At 49.8% G+C, this 25,531-nt stretch overlaps 1 protein-coding gene across 8 annotated transcripts in view; it reads left to right on the top strand.

Annotated features, from left to right (window-relative positions):
• The first annotated feature begins 2,686 nt into the window (after positions 1-2,686).
• The window catches only part of LPIN1 (lipin 1), a 112,177-nt gene continuing 89,332 nt past the window's right edge, over positions 2,687-25,531 (top strand). For 3 of the 8 annotated variants that reach the window (XR_013994610.1, XM_081068369.1, XM_081068360.1), the window contains exon 1: positions 4,694-5,073. Coding sequence is in view for 7 of the 8 variants with exons in the window: in XM_081068369.1 (XP_080924495.1) it covers positions 4,999-5,073 (75 nt within the window). In the remaining variant the exon portion in view is untranslated. Of the gene's footprint in view, positions 3,012-4,687; positions 5,074-25,531 lie in introns of those variants that run through there. The other 5 variants (XM_081068366.1, XM_081068363.1, XM_081068365.1 and 2 more) reach the window with 5 other exon arrangements.

The raw sequence follows: 25,531 nt of genomic DNA, 5'->3' as shown, positions 1-25,531 counted from the left end.
CGGGGCTGGGACGCAGCCTCGGGGGCCGCAGGATGCTGATTTTCATCCCTTTTCTGCAGCCTGCGCTCCTAGCCTCATACTGCAGGGAAACTGGGCGAGCTGCCTGGGTTAGGGAGCACCCCCTCCTCTCTGGGAACCTCTAGAATGGGAAGACGAGCCCCCGGATGGGTGCCCCTGAGCAAACGTGAGACCGCGAGTGTAAGACTGTTAGCTGCATTCACGCTTCTCAGTTCATTTCCACCCAGAGAAGCACATGCTGGGTGTAAAGGGTTCCTTTGGGACCTACCTGATAGACATGAGTGGGGCCGATCGCCACCGCTTTCTAGCTGTGTGACCTTGGGCACGTTTTTAACCTCTCTCAACCTATCTCTGCATTTAAAAACTATTTACATTGTGGAGTCTTGTGAAGAATAAATGAGGGAATCAGTATGAAAGCTTGGGACCCGCAGCATAGCATGTCCCCTGGGCTGGGCTGCTGTCTGTGTGCAGTCCCAGACAGACGGTCAGGAACTTGCCAGTTCATTAACATTTTACAGCTTGTGTTCTTCTCGGTAAGGGCTGTTTCAGTGCTGTACTAATGTCCTCCAGGAAGTCCTTGGTCACTGGCGGTTGCACCCTCGTGGTATCATGCGTCCCCAGTCCTTTAAGGATGTCATTCTCATGGAGCAGTGGAAGGAAGTGTCCCATCTGCTTTCTACCAGGACCTTACCTGACCTAGTGTATGTGTGAGATAAAGGACTGTTAGCTAAAATACACACAGAACTCTGAAAGCTCAACAATAAGAAAACCAACAACCCAAATTAAACAGTGGGCCAAAAACCTTAACAGACATCTCACCAAAGAAGATATACAGATGGCAAATAAGCCTATGAAAAGATGCTTCACATCATGTCATCAGGAAAACGCAAATATGAACAACGAGGTATCAATACCAATTAGAATGGCCAAAATCGAGAACACTGACACCACCGAATGCTGGCTAGGAAATGCAGCCACTGGAACTCGATTTCATTGCTGGTGGGAATGGAAAATGGTGCAGCCACTGTGGAACGTGGTTTGGCAGTTTCTTAACAAAACTGAGTATACTCTTGATCATAGATGATCCAGCAACCATGCTTCGTTGTATTTACCCCAAGGAGATGAAAACGTATGGATTCATAATCTTGACTATTCGGAATCGCCAAGACTTGGAAGCAACGAAGATGTCCTTCAGTGGGTGATGGATAAACCATCTGGGGCCATCCAGACAGTGGAATAGTATTCAGTGCTAAAAAGAAATCAGCTGTCCAGCTATGAAAAGACATGGAGGGAGGGACAGGTGACAAAGTGAGCACAGAGGATGTTTAGGGCAGTGAAACTAGTCTGTATGATACTCTAAGGGTGGATACGTGTCATTACACGTTTGTCCAAACCATAGAATATACAGCACCAGGAATGAACCTTAATGTAAACTATGGGCTTTGGGTGATAATGTGTCATGTAGATTTATTAGTTGTGACAAATGGACCACTCTGGTGGGGGCTCTTGGTAGTGGGGAAGGTGGTCCATGGATGAACAGGGATCATATGGGAACTCTGTACCTTCAGCTCAGTGTTGCTATAAACCTAAACTGTCCCCCACCTCCCCCCCACACGCAAAAGTTTATTAATCAAAAAAGGAACCTTTTTTGAGTTTTCCCCATGCTGTGTCCTCCCTACTCTGTGAGGTATGTTGGAGCTAAGGATGAGTAAGGCCTGCCCTCTGTCCTGAGGGCCCCTAAGGTGGTTGGAGTGATGAGGCATGAACTCGCAGGTAACTCACCTCCCTGGCACACTCTAAGTGTCAGGTAAGGGGGTTGACAGTGACGACTCTCTGAGCGCCACCTTTCGTGGCCAGGTGAGCCTCTCGGAGCCCGTTTCATCGTCTGGAACCTGGTAATGCCTCACCTTGAGAATTAGGATATGTGTAAGAAAAACACCTGGCACATGGAAGGAACTCAGAAATGTCAGTCCCAACCTCGTCCTTTCCCTCAAAGGTCAAAGGATAGAAAAGTCATTATGGGGTGGAGAGATCAGGGAGGGCTCCGTAGAGGAAGGAGGTTTGACCTGGGACTAGAAAGTAGATGCATTTGAGAAGAGAGGAGGGGAAAAGGGTTCCGGGAAGGGTTATAGCATGAACTGCGACCCAGAAAGGGGAAAATTGAAAGTGCTCTTGGGTTCACAGGTGACTCCCAGACTTTGGGCTGGCAGCCTGGGAGAGAGCGCATCCTGGAGATTGTTGATAGCCAGGGTCACACACAAGGGAAGGCTTTTGGGGGGAAATTCAACTTGGTCCTTTCTGTGGTCCCATGGGGCCGTGATGGAAGTCCTCAGGACTCCTATTGTAGGAAATGTTAGAGAGCCTGCAGCGGATGGAAATCCAAAATAAAACAGAGGCTCAGTTTCTTTGTCTGTGAAATGAGCTGTGAATGCCTACCTCAGCGTTATTGTGAGGATTCGTAGTTGCTACCGCTTCGTGAAGATCTAATCCGTGCCAGGCGCTGTGTCAAGGGCTCTCAGTGCATGGCCTGAAGTATCCCTGCAACAACACTGTGACAGACAGACTCTATTTTTATCCCCGTGTTTCCCAGATAAGGAAACGAAGGCTCTTAGAGGCTGAGTGACTTGCCCTGAGTCAGATCAGCTTCTAAAGGGCAGACCAAGTGCCCAGACCTGCGTGGCTCAGATTGCGAGACTGAACCATTACCCAGAGCTTCTGGGAGCCCTGTCATTGCTCACGGCCCTTTTCCAGGCACATCAGCTAAACCAGTGCTGGCTGTTTGCAGCCCTTCATAGCAGCAGGACATCGTCAGCCCGATCACCCTGTCTCCAACATACACTGCCATCAGGGCTGCGAAACCACCCGCCCGGGCTCAGCACCGAGCACCACGCCCCCTCTCGGTTACACCAGGGGAGGCTCTGCTTGTGTTCACCACCTCCTGAGCACGCACTGTGCTTCCATCAGATTTCTGGCGAAAGGCTACACATGACCAGGTATAATTACAATCTTATCATTCGTTAGTCATGAGGTTCTTAAAATATCTTGACAGGATGAATTAAAAATAGTAAGAGTAGTGGTGACCCAGCTCAGCAGAAGTGTCTTAAACTTGTTATTTTCTCCCTGCCTCAGGACAATTCGCGGCGTTCAGACTGTGGTGGCTTTTCCAGGGCTGGGCTAGGAGGCACCCAGCTCTAAGGCTGTGCACAGTGGTCCATTCCGGCACTCTCTGTGCTTTTCCAGGGTGAGGAAGGCGGGAGCACCAGTGTGGCCAGGATAGTGCCACAGTGACCTGGGAACACAGAGGCCTAGGATTGAGTACCTCTCTGCTCCTTACCAGTAGCAGCACCTGGGGAAGCCACTGACATCTACCCACCGCCACCCTGAACCTGTAAAGGGAGGGCAGTTATACCCATTGCGTTAGAAAGGGCACCTTTCTATGTATTCTTGCACTTGCCTCTCACGGCAGCCCCAGGTGATCGTGATCAGGGCCCTTTCCAGAAGGAAGGAGGAACCTGCAGGAAAACTGGAGAAGGCCTGGCTCCGGAGGGATTGGAGAACCAGAAAGGGTGCTTCAAAGAGCCCCCTGGGTAGAGTTGAGCGACTCCAGGAGGCAGTCATGGGGTCACAGGTTGCAGGGAGGAGCTGGGCGGCGGGTAGGGAGGTCTCTGTGGTGAGAGCTGAGTCAGGAAGCCTGACTTATCTACCACTCCGCTGCCCTTTTGCCTCCAACTGTCCTCTCTCTGATCCTTCTTCCTTCTACGGGCCTCAGCGTCGGCCACCGACATGCTCAGATTGCAGTATTCTAAGGCCCTTTTCTTACCCTGTCGTGCACTCAGGGTACTGCCCTTTCTCTCCCCAGGTGAGGTCACAAAGCTGTCCCCCTTCGTCCTGTCAATCTAGATCAAAGCTTCTGCACCCACTCTTGCAGTGTGCCCTCTGCCCTTGGCCTCGCCCAGAAACTGCCCCAGTCAGTGACCTCCCTCCCATCCAGCTGCAGGTCCCTCTAACACCTGAACTCCTCTGAGCCCAACCCATCAATCCCCGCGATCCCAGACTCCTGGCAGGATTAGAGCTGGATTTCCAGCACTGCTTTTGAAGTCAGCCTGGCCCTGCTTTGCCACTTCCCACACTGGGCCAGTTCTTCAAGCTCCAATTTTTGATCTGTAACCTTATAGGGTTGCTGTGCAAATTATATGCCAGAATGCAGCTTAAATGCTTAGCTTCCTGGTGTGTGGAAAGTAGTGAAAACCAGAGAGCAGGTGATGATTGATGTTGCTGAGCGTGTTAGAGGCAAGGATAATGGCCCACTGAGCCCGGCTTTCCTGACTTCCTGAGGGGTGCAGAAGCAACTCAGAGGAACAAAGAGAAAAGGTTCCCCAAAGCTTTTGTGGGAACTAGTAGGATAGAGTGGAAGGTGAACGGACAGACTTGTGCAACGTTCCCTGCACCCAGCACGTGAGGTGGTCTCTCCCTCATGCCTCTTCCTGTCAAATCCCTCTGGAGACAGAACTCGGGTCTGAGTCCCAATTCTCTCTTTTAGAGCTATGTGACCTTGGGGGAGTTAGTCAATCTCTGAGTCTTACTCATAATACCTCAGATAGCTGGTGAGGAGAGAGAATGACTATTAGTGCCAGCTCCCCTTTCCCCCCCTCCCCCCATCCTGGTCTCAGCTCACAAGGTTCATATAAACTAGTACCTGCTGGGACCCTGCATCCTTCAGGGACAGGAGGTGTCTCAGTGTTTGTTAGCCAGTCCCCAGGTGGGAGAGGATTTGCAATTCAACACTCAGCTCTTTTCCTGAGCCTTGTGACTTGGCCGGGCTCCTGGGGTGTAAAGGGAAGCCGCCTGCCCTGGGCTCAGTGTCGCAGGCCCAGCCACTGCTCCTGAGAGAGTGAAATCAGCCACTGCATGACATTTTTCTCCAGGCCTTGGTGGTGGTGGTGGTGGTGAGGAGGCAGCCAGCATCCCGAGGGCCGGGCCATGGACGACCAGACCTGCGGCTCCACCTGGGAGAGTCCAGAGGATAAGAGCCCCCCGGATTCACCTTGGTCATGGGTAAGGGCCTTTGTGTCCATTGCAAACTGCCACCCCTAGCAGAGGAATGCTTATGGGACCTGCGGGGTCATTTAGGATTCGTGCATTCACATTTGTCCAATTAAGTGGTGGGACCAGCTGCTCCCCAAGGGCCCTTGTTATGGAAGATGCATTCATAGATGAAGTTTTACAACTTACTCAAGAATTAAACGCTTTTTCCTAGCCTTGGATGGAAAATAGTGATTGCTTTGCTCCTCAAGATGCGTGTTTCGAGGGCTTCCCACTCGCTGCACAGGTGCTGGGACCTCACGTTGTCTTTCGTGTCTGGGCGAGGAGGAAAGTATCTACATGTTGAAGTGACTGGTCCATTGCAGCCCTTTAACCTCCATGTCTCAGAATGCGACACGTGTGCTGTGGGCTCCAAAACCGATAGCTGTCCCGTCCGGCCTTTCTAGAGCTCATCCTAGATGCTGGGGCGCTTTGGTGGGGTTGGGGGGAAGGTTGTTCTAAACTGGTTATTTTCTTTATTTTTTACAAGATTTGTATTAAGTTGTCGTTTTCTTTTAAAGCCTCAAAGCAGGAGGGTGCTCAGATAACACCATGTGGAAGTGGGTGCTGAGGGTGGAGACTGAGCTAGAATGCAGCCTTTGCTGTATCTTCCAAAGGCCAGGGGTTTGGCGGCGGTAAGGATAAGGTGTTAAACCCCACCCCAAATCAGGGTCACCAGTGCCGCTCCACCTCATTCTCATCTTCAGAAGGCTCGGCTGGCCCTTGAGGGTGCCTGGAAGCAGAGAGAGCTCGGGGCTTTCTTTTTAGGGTGATGGGATGGCATGCACCAAGCAGCGAGAGCCTCAGGCTGCTGGTTCCCTGAAGCCCCTGTCCTCTCCCGCTTTAGTCAGGTTCATCCTCAGGGCGGCTTGTTTTCTCTCAGGGGCAGGAATCACTGCAGGGGTCTGGCTGTTGGTGCTCAGGCAGAAATACAGTGCGGCACCCAGGGGACAAAGGGGACCCAGATTCTGCCCCTCCTCTGGCACCATTTGCCACTTGCCACTTGGCCCTTTGGGCAAATATTTGCTTGAGTGGACAATGCTTGCAGGCAGAAGAGTTACCCAGGCTGATCAATGGCCCTCCCTTGACAGTGTGAGGACAGGAATGAGACCTCCCTCCAGGAGCACAGCATCCACACTCTGACTAAACAGACTGGATTTGTGCTCAGCTGGAATTAAGATGGCTGCGTCTTGTTTCCATTCCTGGAGTGGCTCATACACGGAGCAGCCCTGTGCTGGCTGAGAAATGCGCCTACTTCTCCTTCGTGGGCAGCATTGGACTCCCATAAAGTCCCCCACGTCCGCTGTAGTGACGGATAGTCTCTGTAGCCCTGAGACGTGGGTCTTATTATTGTGGGTATCTTGTAAAACCCAGGCAGACGCTGTCATGCCCATTTGACAGCTGAGGAAATTGAGGCTATGAAGGTGGGACTTGCCATCAGCAGCTCAGGGGGCTGGTGGAAGAGGGAGACAGGAGGTAGGAGCCCACACAGCCCCGGGCGCCCTCAGACACTGTGATCCGAGGAAGCTCTGGCAACATCTGTGTTTTGCTCCTATTTTTGGATGACTACTTGCTTTTCCTGATTATAAAAGCATGTTCATGATAGAAGATTTAGGATATACAGCCAAGTATAAACCAGCTAGTAAATGCCGATCGCCCCACCATCAGGGAGCCTGGAGACTTGGTAAACGGAGGTCATGCTCCATTTCCCTGAAGGCTCATTACATTATAATTAAGCCACAGAAAGAATTTCAGGTCCACCTCTGTCCCTTTTAATTCCATAACTCTTCCAACCCCCACACCACCCTGTGTGCTTGATTTTAAGCCCCATGCTGAAGCCCCCCAGACCCCTATGCCGTCCCATGCAGCCCGGATGCCCCGCTGTGTGGCACCTGTGACTTTCTTCCCCAGGGTAGGCAGGCCTCCGTGGCAGGGGGAAGGTGGGGGGGCAGTTACTGGACTCTGGAGCTGCAGCCCTGGCTCTTGCAGGGGGTCTGCCCCAGGCACCAGGTCTGAAAGAACCCAGAAACTCAGGCTTGGCTCAGGTTGTGCTCATGTCTGGAAGAATCTGACCTGTTGTGCTGAAAGGTGGCTGCAGAGGGGATACTGGGAGCCTAACCAGCTCCAATGAGAGAGCTGCTGCCGGGGGGGCGGGGGTGGCGAGTGCCTGACTAGCCCTTGGAGGACAGAGGAGGGCCAGGCTCAGAGGGGCACTTCGGCGAAGCAGAAGTGGAGCACAAAGCAGGAAACTGAGGCAGACACTCGGATGGACTGACCACAAAGCAGGACAGTTTAGGAGGAGGCCGCTGCAGAGCTGCTCAAACAGGATGGAGAGGCAGGGGCTGCAGGTGCCATGGCCAGAAGCCCCAGAAGCCAGGGCTGGCTGCTTCTGGAAAGGATAAAGGTGGTTCAGCCATCGTGGGGTGCTGTCATTCCTGTGGCTGGGAAAGGGCAGCTGGCAGCTGAGCCCTCAAAGGCACCTGTTACGTTGGCACCGTCCACCTGCGACACTAGCCACAATCATTCCCAGAGCCTTCTGGGCTTGATCTCTGGGCCCTGCGTGTGTGCAGAGTCCCGTGGGGAATGGAGTGAGTGGGAGACCTGGTCTCCTCCCTCAGGAGGTCAAGGCAGAATGGAGTGGGTGGGCCTGCGCCCGGCCGGCTGCCAAGCTCACAGGGGCACGGATCAGGAGGAATTTCAACTGGCAGGGCCAGGGAAGGCATCTCTGAGGAGCTGGCATTGGAGCCAGGCCTTAGAGAAGAGTAGGATTTCAATAAACAGAACCCATGGGGTGGAGCCTTGTAGGCTGAGGGCTCAGCCTGAGCAAAGGGTGGCTTTGTGAGGACAGGGTGTTCCCCTCAAGCTAAATCTGCCGGTTTTGTTTCTCAGGGCTTTGGGGGTTTTATTTCTCCTTAGCTGGGGTGTACATGGTGACATTCATCTTGGTCAGGCACCTAGCCTGTGAAAGAAAGAAAGCAAGCAGTCATGGACGGGCCAAATAGGTGGGACCTAGAGTGAAGGCGGTGGTGAGGGTGGGGTAGGGGACAGGAGCCATGTGGCCTGGGCTCAAGCCCCAGTTTTGCTACTTTCAAGTATTGATCTCTTGGAGCCTTCACTTTCTCATCTGTAAAATGGGGCTTACAATATTTAATAATATAATACTCACAGGTACTCGATAGATGGTAGCTATTATTAGTAAATAATAGAACTAAACCTGAAAAAAGATAGCCTCTTGTGACAGGTTGGCTTGTAAATATAATGGCGAAATGAAATCAGAACATTTCCGCTTGGACTGTTGGTCTTAGTACTGTGAGAAGGAAATGCGCAAATCCAGACCCCGTTGTCTGCTAACACAGAGCAGAATTCTGAGGGTAATCTTCAACTAGACGTTTTAGCTCGGCATTCAAGGCCTCTCAAAAGCTGGCCTCACCTTCCTTCTCTTAGCTCTGTTCTCTCCTACCATAACCATGTGCTGTCTTTCTTCAGAGGCGCTGAGCCAATCCGTTAGCTGGGTCTCTAGGGAGGTGACCATCAGGACCCCTCCTGCCACCTCCAGCCTTGTAGGCTCGGGGGCTGGGATTTGGGCTCCAGCTGCCCAGAGCATATGCTTTCCACCTGGGCTCCTTCTGCCACACTGACCAGAGGCCTGGACAGAGGCTGGACAACACCCTCCCAGGCCCCTTTCTTCAGGGACCTCTGGGGCCCATGCCCCTGACTGTGGTGGGGTGTAGGCAGACAGACTCAGGGAAAGAGCGCACCTCTCCCAAGAGCCCCCGCTGACTTGAAATATCTGTTTGCCTGCCTGGTCCGTGGAGGGCTCTCAAGAGGCTCCTGCCTCAGGTGGGCCTGAAACCACCAGCCCCTTGGGTATGTGAGGATGGGGGAGGGGGGCAGAGAGAAAAGCTGAACATGTGCAGTTCCTTCTGTTTCTTAGCTGATCACAGTCCTATTCGTCCTTCGAGGCCCAGTTTAAATGCCACCATCTCCGCAGAATTTCAATTAGTGGTTGAGGCTGGGGTCACCTACGTTTTCTTTGTTTCATGTTCTGTGTGTTTCTGATGGAAACCAGTTTTGTTTCCCTTTATGAAACTGGAGTGCAGGGGATAAGCTCCGAACAGTGTGGTTAAATTCTGACCTGCTAGCGCCCTTCCCTCTCTGCCTGTTATGTTCCAGTGCTTCCGTGCCTGTCTCCTCTCTCCCATTGAGCTGTGAGCTCCTGAGGGCAGTCAGGGTCTCTCCATCTAGGCGTCCCCACAGCACTTAACACACAGCTGTGTTTGCCTGGCTCGGTTGGAGTAACACCTATAGTCCTGATGTAATTATTTGTAGCGCCTCCTTTTGCTCTGGAATGGGATGGTCACCCTGCCTAGTTCACACCTGTAAGGCTTCACGTGTGCCTGGCTTTGGAGCTGTCCCCTCATCTACAGCTTGTTCCTAGAGATCCTTTTCTCACTGCCACTTCAGGGTCCTAGTCATCTGCCCGAGCCCTCTGGTCTGGGCTAGAGTGGGGTGGGGTGCTTTGTTTGGTAGTGGTGTGTTTCATGCAAAGATTAGGATCTGAAGTCAGTGCAAGAGGCAGAAGTCGTGTGTGGTCAAGGTCCCTTAGGATGCGATCCCCACTGCCGACACCTTTTCCTGGCATGTTTGCATTAATGGTTAAGGGAGTAGCTTGCAGAGATTACCTGTCTGGACTCAAAGCCTAGCTCTCGGGCTTGCTACCTGAGACCTTGCATAGTCTCATTTCCTTATCTGCACACAGATTTTGTGAGGACTAAAAGCGTTAAAAAGGCACCTAGTATGCATGTGACGAGTGTTACCTCCTATTATGCAATCCATCACGGGCGCTGTTTCCGGCAGCCGTTCCCCTGCGAAGCCTTGCGCGATTGGCCTTGTTGGTACCACGAGACCCCTTGCTTTGAGCCCTCCATCACACCAGCACGCTGAGACTTTTGCCCCATGAGCTCTACCTGGGGGGTGAGACAGTGGGGAAATAGCAGGTCTACCTCTCTCATCCCGAGATCCTCTGGGAATTACTCTCTGGAATAAAAAGAGCAAGAGGAGTTGGCATGCACGGTTGAAATTATTATTAGCCTTTTTTCTCTTCCTGTCTGTTTCGCCAAGGATACGTGTAACTGAATGCATTTAAATTAAAATTAGGCCTGTGATGAACACTCACTCTTTCCCAACAAGAAATGTATTGTTTGCACATGTATACCTGGTATTGAGAAGCATCATGCTGATGGGCCCGAGAGTTGCAGATGCAGGGTCTAGAAACCAGGGTTGCAGGCCCAACGTTCCATGACCTTGGACAAGGTCACTTCTCTGGGGGAACTCAGTTCCCTGCCTAGTACTGTGAGGCTCAAGTGAGTCATGTGAGTCAAAACACTTTGCAAACCGTGGAGCTCCCTACAAATGCTGCTTACCTCGTGTGTCTGCTCTGCCGGTTCTAGGCCCCGGGCAGTGGGGTGGGGGTAGGGGGCTATGGGAGAACACACGGTCTTGACTTTCAGTGATAGCTAAGAAACTACATGAAATAAGATATATCGTGTAACATGCATCGTGTCTAATTTTGTGTTCTGATATTTTAAAATGCCAGATTCTGTGGCAGAAAGCATGAGAGAATGGACTGGGCTAGTTATGCTTCAGACGCTGAGGTCCAGACACTGAGGTCTGCCATTTTGGGGGCTGGGAGCCACTGGAGTGAGGCAGGTCAGGAAGTCAGCCTTGTGTGGGTGGTGGGCCTGGAGCTGAGCCTGAGGGTTGGGAATGGGTGGCTGAGAAGGAAGGAAAAGAAAAGAGGTCTGCACTGGCTTTTGATTTGAGAAGCCCCAGGTACACACTTCCTTGCCCCAACTCTTGCCTCCTGGGGCTCTGCAGAGGAGCCAGGAGGGGGCAGGGCTGCCCCTGTAGGTGTGCCCTGCGCCTGCACTGTCACCTCCCCTTTCACCTCCTCAGCACTGTGGATAAAGGAGAAATTCACTGAAAGATCAATGTTAGCAGCCCTGAGCCACTGAAACTACGGAGCAGTTGTAGGAATGCGACTGGGACGTTCCTGGTCCATCAGCCTGTAACCATGGCTCAGGGCGTGACAGGCCTGCAGCAGGGACAGCAAGGCGGGGACAGGAGGGGCTTGACTCTGAACTTTTGAAGAGTTCATTGCTACTAGGAGGAAGGGAACAAGACTCTTCTGAGGGGAGACTCGTGTTCACTAATGGAGGAACGCAGAAAAAGTGCCTCGTCGGGAGTTCTGGTTCTAGGCTCACGGTGTGGCTCTGAGCAGGCCCGCTGTAACTGTGGAGCAATGACACCTCTCCACAGGGCTGTCTCCACGAGACTCGGCGTGTGCAATTGCAAGCAGAAGGGGGCCCCTCTAAGGGGAATAAGCTCGCTGTTAGTCATGGCGGAGGTAGCAGTGGAGACAGCCTTACAGCTGCTTCGGTAAAAGGAGGCTGTGGCAGGGCCGCTGTGTAGGGTTCTGTAGTTTGTGGTCTGCCTAGGGTGCTGGCTCAGGGGCGACTAAGGGCTGAAATTCAACCTGCACTCTGCTCAACAGCGTGCTGAGCTTTGGACTGAGGCCAGCTGGGACAGTGGGAGGAAGGGGCACCTTTTTGAAGTGTGTTCCTGCAGAGGCCTCCTTCTTGTTCACTCTGCACACTCCGTGTGCCAGCTGTGGCCCGGGAGGTGGTCTGACCATGGTGTCCAGCGCCTGCACTTCCCAGCGTGGGAGCTTTGCTATCAACGACAGTATCTAGACCCCATTGTGTAGATGAAATAACAATGGGGCAACTTGTGAAGACGCAAAGATGGGGAACTTGGTGCCCTCCTTTCTCAAGCTTCTTGTCCTTTCCTCACATCAGCCACCTCTCTGCCAGCCCCCACCTTCCCTCTCCACAGTCACCCAGGGCCTGACTCAGTAAAGTTTGAAACCCCTGGAGGAGCTAACCTCCTGTAGGCTGTCCATCTCTGGAATCACAAGCTGGAATTCTTTTTGGAGCAACATGGAGTAACAGTCTGCAGACCTTAGATTGGTGGATGGAGCCTTTCTGCACAGCTGGGGCTGGGAGGACCCTGCCTCCCTGCCCTGTTACATCCTGCAGCTCCAGCCTGTTCCTCCTTTGCCGTACAGAATTCTAGGCAGTGAGCCTCCAATGGCTGTCATTTGGCCCGGGTGTCCTGGCTCAGAAGTTACTCTAGAGAGCGCTGTCCCGCCGGGACCCAGGACAAGGCCCCCTTGAGTCCCCTCTGCTCCACGCAAGTGGGGCACAAGTGAAAAATGAGGTAATACACAAAACATTTTCAGCCAACAATAAGAGAGTTTTAGTGAATTCTTTTTATCTAAGGACAAGGTGATTTGAACTTCAGAGTCGTTCAAAATAAAGGAAACGGGGGCGTGGCTAGTCGGTTTCTTCCCTGATTTGACCTAGGCAGAAGCTGAGTTTATTAATAGCCATTTGATAGACACTTCAGTTAATGGTGAAGCAGCATGGGATCAGCTTTCTGGGTTTTATCCAATTAGAACTGCCTGATGGGTGAGAGGTCACCAGCTAGAAAGAGAAAGACCAGCCTTACTCGCTGGACACTGGGCAGCCACCTTGTGTAATGGTATTTTGCAAACAGATGAGTTATTCCCAGGTTATGGATAATTTAAAGTGCTTTCAAAAATGATAACTGTCCAGGTTTATTATTGTTGTTGTTGTCGACTGAGTGCTTTCTATATGCCAGGCGCCCTAAGAGGCATTTTCCCTTTTTGTTTTATCAGTCCCCGTGAGAACCATATGAGTGGGGTAATACCCTCAGTTTATACACAGAGGAGCTTTGAGATATTACTTAACTGGACTGAGGTCTCATGAGTAGCAGTGAAACTATAATTCCACTGTGGTCCTCCTGCTTCGAAAGACAATGCTCCCTCTACTGGAAATGCTGCCTTCCCATTCTTCTCTGCACAGCGTTTATAGGAATGAACTCTAACTCCCGGGCGCCAGTTCTCCCATCCTGCATGGCTCTGCTTACCCCTGATGCTCAGGGTTAGAGATTTGGTTCTGCAGCACGATCTCACGTGAATGATGGTCATGTTCCAACTGATCTCAGTACTCAATGCCTGTTCTTAGGGTGATGGTGAGGTGGGGGGTAGCAGGAGAGACACCGTTCTTTCTCTATGGATCCCGCCTTTACAAACTTTTTGGATGAAAGAAGTTAACGATATAGGGGATCCTTTATGCTGGATTGGAAAGGGCCTTGGGGTCGGTCATCTAATCTGGCCTTGAACTCAAAGCTGGCCTCTTGGGAGTCCTACAGTTGCTCTCAGTCCTGGACGCTAACATCAATTAGGGAGTTCCCAAATAATACAAGATATGCAGGCGGCATTCATGACCCTGCTAGGAGTTATATAGTTCAACTTTGAGTCTTAGTATATCTGTCTTAAATGTCATGTCACTGGTTTTAGACCTGTCAAAGCCCTTTGATCCTCTAATTCTGTTATCGAATGTACTGATTTTGTTACATCTGAAAATCTGACTTATTTGTTTTCCTTTCCTGACTTTTATCAATTGACAATTGAAAAAATATGTTTTTCCATTCCCATTTTTTTTTGTTTTTCTTCAGCTTTTATGACTGTAGAATTCCCATTCTTTTAGTGGTTCTCTTTAATCTTTAAACATACTTGTTTAATGTCTAATTTGGTTTTAAACTTATTTATTATTTATATACTCCTGCTAAATATCACCTAGACCTTCACTCATTCTAAATTGTCAACTGTTTTTCCTCAGTATTTAAAAAAATATTAGTCTTTTATGAGACTTAAATTTTATCCTTTGCCTTGTTCTGCTATGTCCCTACAATGTGTGTATATTTATTTTTATTTACACTTCTCAATGCTCAGTCTACTTTCACTCATTAGTCATGTGTTTTATCAATTTTAGATGACTTTCAGACATCTTTTCAAGAGTTTCTCCTCTGCGATGTCCTTAAGTATCTTTTCTGGAACAGATATCAGACACAAACCATGTTTCCCTGAAAAGAAGACTTAGCTGGACGGACCATCAGCTCTAATGCATCTTTTGGAGCAAAAATTAATAAAAGCCCAGTCTTATATTAAAATAAGACCAGGTCTTATATAATATAATATAATATAAGACCAGCTCTTATATTAATTTTTGCTCCAAAAGACGCATTAGAGCTGATGGTCCGGCTAGGTCTTATTTTTAGGAAAATATGGAATTTTAGCCTCTCACTGCTCACTGTATCTTCCATGTCTCCTAGATGTTCTTTATTTCTTTATCTCTTTGACTTGCTAGTGCTGGTTGAGTTTTTCCTTACTATATTCCACTTCATTAATTCTCTTTTAATGCTTCTTGTTAGATATCGTCCACTATATTGATACTTTTTTTAAAAAAAGTTTATTGGGGAAGGGGAACAGGACTTTATTGGGGAACAGTGTGTACTTCCAGGACTTCTAAAAATTTTTTCCAAGTCAAGTTGTTGTCCTTTCAATCTTAGCTCAGCTTCAAGTTGTTGTCCTTTCAGTCTTAGTTGTGGAGGGTGCAGCTCAGCTCCAGGTCCAATTGGTTGGGAGGATGCGCTCCAACCAACTGAGCCATCTGGAGCTCAGCTCAAGGTGCCGTGTTCAATCTTAGTTGCAGGGGGCGGAGCCCACCATCCCTTGTGGGACTCAAGGAGTTGAACTGGCAACCTTGTGGTTGAGAGCCCACTGGCCCATGTGGGAATCGAACCGGCAGCCTTCGGAGTTAGGAGCATGGAGCTCTAACTGCCTGAGCCACTGGGCCGACCCAATACTTTTGTTTTAATTTCAGTGACTATAGTTTTCATTTCCAAGACTTCTAATTGGTTCTTTTCCCTAGCTACTGACTGGTGTTCAATTTTTCTATCTTTCTGTCTTGTAATTTCTCTTTTTTAGTGGATGCTGTTCCTTAATCTAGATCTTTATGCACCTTAATTATACTTATTTAGAATCATTGTCAGGCTGTTCAATGAAATGACTTTGGTGTGAATCCATACTCCAAGTGTTTGTTTGTTTATTTATTTTTGCTGTCTTTCTTAGCATTATATTTGTTCATAAGTGTAAGAAGTCTTGCTTTTGGGCTTATTTTGAATGAATATTTTATTTGTTGCTGTTATTTCCCTCCTGTGATATCCATCTCCTCCCCTGACCCTAACCCCACACCAGTCCTTTGTTCTCCAACATTAAGCCCAGGTGATTTGAGAGACACCCCAGGCTAGTTGCCTCTTCTGGAGTACAGTCCAGAGCCAGGCCTTATAACAGCACTTCCGAGCTCCTTTTGTATAGTGATATTGGGGAAATGTGCCACACAGATGCTGAGCCAGGCAGCCATTCAGTTTGATAGGTTGTGTCATTGTCCTCCCACTGCCCTCTATAGCCTTAGCCCTAAGCAGTAGCACTGCAGAAAATGTCAGGTCTGTTTTGCTAGAGGTGGGACCCCTTCCCAGGGCAGGCTTCAATGTAGAACCTGGTGCCCATTCTCACGTGTCCCTTTGCAGGTGCTGGCCGCACTCTCTGCTTCTGGACCAGTGGCTTTACATTTCTAATCTGTCTTTGGTTCATGACAACACCTACATTGTTTTTTGAGCCTCCGTATGTTATTTTGTTTTATCCTTTTATACACTGTGGATTGGGGTCAGAGGGAATGTTTCAAAGTACAATTTCACTACACTATCTTGACCATAAGTCACAAACATGTTTTCTATCCCAACCCAATATTGATAAAATGTTCAAGGAGGGAACAGCTAGAAGAGAAGCAGTTGCATGATATTTGAGGCCTCTGTCCAAGGGGATTTCTCATTCCTCAGGAATGCTAGTTTATTTAGCTGTCCCTGTTATAATATTACCCAACCCAAGTTATCCAAACTATCCTTTAGGACATCATGAAAGATTTTATCAAATGCCTTGCTGAAATCATTACTTGTCTTCGTGTGTGTGTGTGTGTGTGTGTGTGTGTGTGTGTGTGTGTGTGTGTGTGTGTGTGTTTGTATGTGTATGTGATAGTGCCCTGATCTGGGAACCTAACTATTCAATGAAAAATGGAAGCATTTTCTTTGCCAGAGATGTTCCCTCTAAATTCCGGTGGCTGCCACTTTCTTACAGGTTGTCAATGTCCGTGGCTTTCTCCCACTAAGAACTCCTCACTTGGTGGCGTGTAGTCCTCTCGGTGACCATGCCCTAGATGGAAATTTGCCTTGCTGTGTATGTTCGGGAAACACTGGCATATTCAAAGCAAAAAGTCGTCACCTGTTATGTACCCCCGCTCCCCTGATTTTGAATATTTTTACTTCCAGTAGGAAGCTTGGTCCCATTTCCTTCTCCTGGCTTTGGCTGTGGCCCTGTGTAAATGCAGTAGGTCCCTCTGCACGTGAGTGACCTCATGTGTAAAAGGGGCTAGGGTGAGGGTTAGACGATGTAACACAATGCTTCCCATGTACTGGACTCACCCACGAGCGTAAAAAGTCCCTGGGTTCTGCTGCTAGAGATTTTGACTCAGCAGGTTGGAGTGGGGCCTGAGAATGTAAAATGTTAGTGAATTCTCCATCGGTTTTGATAAGCAAGCAGGTTTAGTTCCTGAATGGCAATGTCTGTAAAGCACCTAGCAAATCGCACTTGGAGCCTAGCACATGCTTTGCAGAGGCCCCCACCTCACTTTCCTTCTCCCCTCTCTTTTTGGAGGTACACAGTGCTCTCGTGTCACCCAGTTTGTGTCCCAGAGGAAAACTACAGGTTGCAACCCATTTAAATTGCTCTTCTCCAGATGTCTTCCTTTGATAAAAATAGAAGACAGGGCAATGCTTCATTCAAAGTTTTCATTTAAGTTTCACCACCATTTATTGGATCAATAATCTGTACCCTTTGTTAAAGCCACGATAATGAGATACATAGGATTCTGGCACTGGCCCTGAAATTGGGATTATATTACAACCTGAGAAATTGAAGGCATTGAGACAGCTGAAATGGGGGAGAAATCTTATTTTGGGTCAGGCGCCGGCCTTCCTCACATAAGTGCAGATCACACCCCTGAGGCTTTCTCCGTACTTGTGTCCAGTTATGAGTGGAAGCTTCAAGGTCATTGTAACATGGAGACGGTAGGTGGAGCTAAAGAGACAGAAATAGAAAAGGCAGAGAGGTAGTCCTGGGGGCTCAGGAGGGTCAGGTGGGCAGTTATCTTTGGAAAGGGCTATGCACCAAAATCCATGAGCAACTTTTTTTTTTTTTTTAAGACTATAGAATCCCTGATCCCATTCCTATGGAATTAAATTTCTGGCACTGAGCCTTCTGCATGTTTACCAAATTGCCCATGTCGGTCCGATGTGCAGCCAGGTTTGGGATGTTGAGATTCTAGAATGATGTAAAGGTGATGTAGGCATTCTGCTGAATGATCTGGTCAGCGCTCTGAGCTGGTCTGAATCTAGAGCTCTATGTTATTCCAAGTGTGGCCCTTAGGGCAGAAGCTGCGTCAGCACCCCCTTGGAGCTAGCCAGAAGTGTGGACTCTCAGGCCCTACCCCAGATCTATTGAATCAGAACCTGCATTCTTAACCAGAGCCCCTGGCTGACTCATAGTCTGATGTGCCCCTTGCTGCTTGGGGAAAAAAACCTGCGAATTCTAGAAGCCTAGTCCAGGTCACGTATTTGTGGCAGCCTTGCGGTCTGTCTGCCCTCCCGTGTGGAGCTGAGGCCTGATGCAGGGGGGCAGGAAGGAGCGCCCTCCAGCCACTCCAGGCTAAACCAGGAGTTGGGGCTTTAGCTCCTGTCTCTCCTGGCTTTGGCCTGCCCTCAGCCTGCGGGAGTCTGTGGGTCACGACTTCGGGATTCTGCCTGCCTCCCGGCACGAGGTTGCTCAGGGTTTGCTGAACCTGCTGACCTGCTGGCTCCTTCCTTGCACTCCATGGGTGGTGATGTGTCCTGGCCCTGGACAGGGAAAGGCCACCATTCAGGGAGGGGTGAGTGGGAAAGACCTTGGTTGTGTCTGAAACCTGGCTCACACCTCATCAGTCGCCTTTCTGGCTGTGGACACCGCAGAATCTGGGCACCAAGTCCCTCCCCCACGTCCCTCCCCCATTTATAGTTCCCTCCCCGTCTCCCCATCTTACTCCTCCCATCCCATCAGGGTCGAGATCACTGCAGCAACTCTCTGGGCGAAGGAGAGAACAGGCTACCTGGTCCTGCCTTTGTCAGTCTTGGGTGATTTCCCAACTTTGGTTCTGGCTGTGATTATGGTCCTGACTGGGATGGCAAGTGGGCCAGTGGTGGTCAGAGAGTGTCCGTGTTTCCAGTGTTGGCAGTGATGTCATTTTCTCTGAAGCAACAGACGACTTTTCCTCCAGTGCCCCTTCCCGCAGGTCCGGAATCCACAGGGACATGGGCGTCTGTTGTCTGGCGGGAGCCTGGAGGAGTGGGGGCACATCATGTCCTGCTGTGTCCTGGCTCCTCTGAGGACACCTCTTCCCGCTGCCTGATCTCCAGCCTGGCTGGGGACCAGCTTCACTGCAGCTGTCTCAGGAGACCAGGTGCTTCCATAGAAGGGACTGAATGTACCCAAGGTCAAGGGCCTTGCTCTGAGTTCTTTTTTTAAAAGTCCCAGAATCAGGGCCATTGTGAGTGGCTCCCAGATCAGCCGCCACTTCTGTAAAATGCAGGAACAATATCACGTGGATCTGATGTCTTCAGAGGCGGCAGTTTCTTCATGTTTGTCGTTGTTGCTTCTGCAGAGAAACCCACCTACGTTTGAGTAGATGGATCAGGGCCTGGTTTTTAAAAGCTGGGTTTTTCAGTTGCCCAATGCTGTGCCTGTAAACTTGGGAACCTCGGTGGATGACGAGGAGGAGGCCATCTGGACAAAGGGAGCAGCGCCATTTAGAGAGGAAAAAGAATGTCTGCTCTATGGCCTCGGGAGAATTACTCAAGCTTTGTGAAATTCAGCTTCTTCAATAAAAAACTGGATGGTAATACACACAATGCTTAGAGGAGAATGACAGAATGACAGGAATTTACTATGGAAAGCACCCGGCACAGCACCTGGCACGTCGTAGGTGGGCATTGATGTTCCACGCAGAGGAAGATGCATAATTGGCCATCGGTCTGCCTCGGTTCACAGGTTGAAGTCCCTCTAAGTGCAGTCTCTAATGGTCACCACGTGTCAGGTGTGACTAGGGGCTGAGGGCATGGTGTCCACAGTTCATGGTCAGCTGCAGTTCAAGAACTTGGTCTTCCTCAAGTGAAGCCCCAAGAGTCTGCCCAAGTGCAGAAACTCAGGTTTGCATCCCAGATTGCCCACCCTCAGCCAGGTGCGCGTGGGGCCTTGTGGGTGGGCTGAGTATCAAGGCTGCCCCAAAGCCAGGCGCATGTGGCCATTACAGCCTCTCTCATCCTGACCTCCCCTCCACTGTGCCTTCTCCCTGTCCCGGCTGGACGCCTGGCTGCCTCCTCACGGGCTGCTGCAGCTACCTCAGCACCTCCTCCCCACCCCTCTGAAGGCACATCATACAGCGGGAAGAGCAAAGACTTTGGGGTTAGACAGTCCTGGGTTGGGTCTCGGTGTGGCCACTTCCACAGTGGGTGACGTCGGTCAGGCCATATGAAGCTGCTCTGAGCCCCAGCTTTTTCATTTCAAAGTTAATGCTGGTGAGACGACCTCACTGGCAGGCAGTGAGGCTCCTGGAGGCCCCCACATAAATGGCCAGCACTGTACTCAGCATGCGGCTGGTGGCTCAGTGGTGGCTGAGACCTCCCCTCCCCAGAGCCACTGCGCCCACCTGGGCTTCTAGACCCTCCTCCGGACCACGGCTTGCATCACTGTCATGAAACTCCTGCACAAAACGCCTCGGTGGCACCTGATTCTTTCCATGTTGGTCTTCAACTCCTCTTCCTCAATTGCAGAGTCCTCTGTCTTAGCTCTGCTGCCCACACTCACTGTGTGTTCTCGTCTCCTCACTGGCTTGCAACAGTGCCAAGGGTGTTGGTGTCTGCTTGAAGCACGCCCCGTGGCTTCTGCTGGCCACATCTTCCCTCGCGGGCCTGGTGAACGCCTGCGTCATCGTCTGTACCCAGATGTTCTGGGCTGTCTTCCCTGACCCTCCTTCATTGTTCCCTGGGGGATTTCTCTCCTGCTGGGCTACCCCAGCACTTTCTTCATGCCCCATGATAGCACACATCGGGGGGCTTATAGAGATTTGTTTCTGCACCTGTTTTTCCTGCTAGACGAGGAATAATGCAAGTGATCATGTCTTAGTCATCTTTGTAATCGCCCCGGTGATGAACTCAGTGCTTGGCATAGGGCATGACACATGGTAGATGCTTTGTTAATGTATGACTGGCTTGGACTAATCCAGTCCTCACTGGTCTCTCTCCCTGAATTACAACAACACTCGAGCTTGTCCACAGCACCTGGCCCAGGCGGTAGACTCGCGATGAGAATGAGTACCTGGACCAAGCTGTTGCCACTTCGTTATCTGTAGTGATGGTTGTAGTAGTAATAATAATAGTAATGATACAAATAAAATATTGCTTTTATGGAATGCATAATGGTACTGGTTTCTGTGCTCCGTGTTTTAAATTCATTCATATTTAATCCTAACAGTAACAATATATCCTTACCCACTTTACAGAGGAAGGGGCTTGCGTTCCGTATTGGTGATCCAGGGCTGATGAGCCCTTTCTGGTTGGTTGGTGTCTGTTTGGTTTGGGGGTGGCTGTACGAAACCTGTTCCTTAACTATTTTGTACACTCCCCGCCTCCCACTGCCATGTCAATCAATGTCTTCATGTTATAATTGTGTCTCTCCTGGTCTTGGGGCTTCAGGATGCCGTGTGTTTTAAGGGTACCCGAGATTTGTTTTATTTAGGTATGGTAAGCCACAGAAATGACTGCCACGCAAGAAGGAGTTTGAAGTACTCACAGGTCCCTGTGAACACGAGGCATGGCTCTCCACGCAGGGCCGTATGGGGAGGCAGAGGGAGCGAGGGGAAGACGTGCGCAAGAGCCTTTACCGTGGTTTCCATGGGGAAGGAATGGAAAGGCAGGGGAAGCAGCTTAGGACTGGCTAGTGTACACGATTTCAGTGGGTATGGGGCTCAGGGACTGTCCCTAGTGGCCTGGGACCTAGCCCTGCAGTGATTAGGGCCCAGCGTGTGAGAGCCTGATCAGGAAGGTGGTTGGCTGTAGGCTCTGGGTTGGGTGGCTTACATATGAAAGGCACGCTCATAAATGTCATCAAGCCCTGGGACCCAAAGAAGAAACTGATTGCGGAGAGCTGGATTTCAGCTGGGTCACTAGTAAGAGGTGTCTGCTGTGGCCTGCGAGGCCAGGAGGGCTGACCTGAGGGGGAAGGGCGAGGAGATAGAAAAAAGACACAAGAGACAGGAAAGCTGGGATCTGGAGGTCCACCGTCCATGGATGGTGGAACAGTGGCGTCGTCTTTATTTCATGCACAGTTTTTATATAGGCTTAGAATAGTTATCTATACAAACAAGTATTAGCAGAACAAGCAGGTATTATTAGAACATTTTGTTTTGTGTATTGGCCAGTTTGTATGTCTGTGGCTGCATTAGTGTTATCTTGTTCTTCCTGGGAAGATTGCTGAGGCGAGGCTTCCCATGGGTGACCTTGCAGGCTGCAAGGCCCTTGTCAGCTTACAGCCCGCTCCCTACAGTGTGTATTCTTAAGAAAACAAATACATAGACATTGCTTCTTCTTCTTTTTAATCACAAGAGCAGGTGTCCTGTGGCACAGTAATGACACTGGTTTCTCTTCTTGGCTAGCCTTGGGAGGGGCGGTCTCTCCAGGGTCAGCAAGGCCCTAAATATTAAAGCATCAAAATACAGAAAAGATGTGGTTAATACACCACGTAACATGGGTACATAAGAAAGACAAACCTTGGCTTGCATGGCATGGCCTTGCTAAGAAGGAAATCTTAGCAGTGAGAACTGTGGGAGGAGTATGCTGAGATGTTAGCAGAGCAGGCTGGCCCGGCCTCCCTCACTCTGGCCTCAATCTGTCTCTGTCTCTCTGTCTTTCTGTCCCTCTCTCTCTCTCTCCTCACTATGGCACCAACACCCACTCCTGTTTAGCCACTAATTTTTACTGCCCTCCCTCCATCCCAGCCTTCACATGGCTTCTTCCATGAATTTCCCTCTTCAGACTTGAATTTCTTGAAACCGTGATCTTCCACAGGGGAATGGGTGGAGAGGGGACATGTGGATGACTGACCCCCCAGAGTCCGATACAGTACCTATTATTTCTGCAGCAGAATTTCTCCTGAATGAGTTACCTGAGATACAAAGACCATCATTTGCTCAGTGAAAAAGGGATTGCATGCTTACGTGGTTCTGGGAAATACTGCGTTCTATATTACCTCTTGGAAACTGACAGTGTGCAGTGATGTAATAAGGGCACTGAGAATCTATGTAGGAAAAAAAATCTTTCTCTTTGTTTTACCTGATGCTCCCAAATGTGCCTGACTCACTGTGGAACTGAGTTTCGTTGAACACTTACTACCCTGTTTCCCTGAAAATAAGACCTAGTGGGGTGATCAGCTCTAATGTGCCTTTTGGAGCAAAAATTAATATAAGACCCGATATTATATTATGTTATGTTATTATATTATATTATATTATATTATATTATATTATATTATATTATATTATATTAAAATCCAGTCTTATAGTAAAATAAGACCAGGTCTTACATTAATTTTTGCTCCAAAAGACGCGTTAGAGCTGATTGCCCAGCTAGGTCTTATTTTCGGGGAACATGGTACTATCCCATGAGAAGTCCTCAGTAACTGCTGCCATATTTAGGGGAGACTGGAACAGGGGACATGGCTTGACTCTGAGCTGCCCACTCATGGGCTTAGAGGGACCAGTCTTACAGGCGTGGAGTCCAGGGCTTCACGGTGCCCAGGAGCCCACATAACTGGCCAATACCCTGGGCGCTAACCCTGGACTGATTCTCACAGAGTCTCTGCTATGCCCTTGGCCTTGCCCAACTTCCTGTATCGGGTCTTCTTTTCCAAATTCCTGGCTCCTGGCACAGTGCCTGGCAAACAGTGGGGGATCATGATGGCCTGTATTGAATGAATTCCTCATTGGAACCCACTCATTAAGGGCTATGTCCTGTTTTGCAATCAGAACTTCTCCTCACGTAAACACACATGTGCATACATTTACAGTCTGTCTGGGTTCTTTTCTTACACAGGCAAAGACGGCATTAAGCACTGGCATAGGATTTCACATGGGAGAGTCGGCCCTACACACACACAGAGACACACGTAAACACACAGAAGCACAAAGTGTATCGATCAGAGCAAACACATAGACATGTCGCAAAACTAGGCATACTCACTCTACATCATGAAAGAAAGACACAGGTGCAATTTTACATACAAACATGCATAGAATACAATTCAGGCCCCCTCCTCCCAAACACACATGCTCTGTACTAGCTAGTTAGTTCTCCAAAACAATCTGCTTGGCAACTTAGTGCCCTAGTACAACAACTATTTTATTACGGCTCGTGACTTCTTAGGTCAGGGTTTGGGCAGGGTTTGGCTGATTGAGTCTTTGAATCCTCGTGCATTACTGAGTGGAACCTGACTGGATGGGCTGGTCTGGAAGGATCACGGTGGCGTCCCTCACATGTTTGCTGGCTACAAAGCCACTTAGCTGGGACTGTTGACAGGAGAGCCTGCACGGGGGCTCTCAGACACGGCATCTCAGGGTAGTCCAACCTCTGACACTGTAGCTGGCATCCCTCATAAAGACCATGGCCAAGAGTGGAGGGGATGCTGGGAGGTTTCTTAAGACCTGTCCTCAGGACTTGCAGAACATCACTTGTCCGTCCTGCATATTATTGAGCAACCAAGTCACTTAGGCTAGCTCATATTTAAGGGGAGGGCTGTTAGACTCAGTGGCAGGAGGAGCAAGGAATCTGTAGTCTAATACACACACATACATTCATGCACACATGCACACACATACACACACACAAAGCACATGCATGCACAGTGCACACATACATACACGCACATGCACACACACACGTACACACATGCACACACGCACAAGCACATACATGCACACGCACAAGCACATACATGCACACACATACATACACACGTGCACACACGCACACATATACACACGTGCGCACATACACATGCACACGTGCACAGCCTCTGCCCCACATGATGTGTGCGCCTTCCCTACTAAGCACACTGGGCTGCATCTTGGCCTGAAGCAGAGGGCAACTTGGGCTGGGCTGGGAGGTGTGCCACCTCCCTCAACTGCCTTCCCAGTGGCTGCAAATGAAATATGAGGCTTAGGGAAGAGCCTGACCTAGGGGTCGTTTATGGCGGAGGGCCTCCGCTCTGGAAGTTCCATCTCAGGTAGCTGCAGGGACCAACGCCACCTTCCCCTTAGGAAAAGTACCAAAATGAGACTGTCCGCAGCACCTCTCCCATACAGCAGCCTGAGGCAGATGGAGCAGTGTCAACCCAACCTGGGTCAGGTCCCAGCGTCCCCACCCCTACTTGCTAGCTGTGTGACCTTGGCCACGTTCCCCAGCATTCTTTGAGTGCCAGTGTATATCCTCATCGGTATATTGAGAATGCCATGCTTTCATTCTTCCATACAACGATTATTTATTGACTTTCTACCATGTGGTGGACCCTGTGGGGGGCACAGTGATAGAACCACAGACACTGTCCCTTATGGAGTCAGCTGTCGTTAGCTGGCTAGTCAGACAAACAAATGTCACTTTGCACTGTGTTAAGAAAGAGTGACAAAAGTGTAGGGAGGGTATAGTTGTGATGTGAGCAAGTTGGGGAGGCCCAGGACGGCTTCTCTGAGGAGGTGACACCTGCTGTGCTCTAGGGGATGAGTGGTATGGAAGCAGCTGGAATGTATCTTGGGCAGAGGGAATGGCATGTGCAAAGGCCCCGAGACTGGATAGAGAAAGTGGAATAGAAGGGGATGAAAGGCCAGTGTGACTAGGTCAGGGGATCAAAGGAAGCAGTGGGAACTGAGACTGGAAAGTGGAGGGAAATTTGCTCACCAAGGTAAGGAAGGGTTTAAAAATTGTATATATTTTATATTTTTACTGGAATGGTTTTAATCGCGGGGGTGACATACCAGATTGTGTTTCAAAAAGATGATGTTGACAGCGTGGAGCGTGCACTGCAGCGTGGCAAAAGGAGGTGTGGGTGATCCCAGGAGGAGGCCGTGCCGGGAGGAGTAGTGGTTCCCCAAACATGTCCTTGTCCCAATCCTCGGAACCTGTGAATTTCTTAATTACATGGAAAAAAAGAATTAAAGTTGCAGATGGAATTAAGATGACTCGACGATTATCCAGGGGGCCCAGTGTCACGCCATGGGCTCAGAGAGTGCCTCAGAGAGATGGAACATCGCGAGCA

Source organism: Rhinolophus hipposideros (genome assembly GCF_964194185.1).
Source record: "Rhinolophus hipposideros genome assembly, chromosome: 12".
In the NCBI taxonomy this organism is placed as follows: Eukaryota; Metazoa; Chordata; class Mammalia; order Chiroptera; family Rhinolophidae; genus Rhinolophus; species Rhinolophus hipposideros.
Note: the sequence above shows the minus strand (reverse complement) of the source record. Positions and strands in the feature narration are given on the sequence as shown.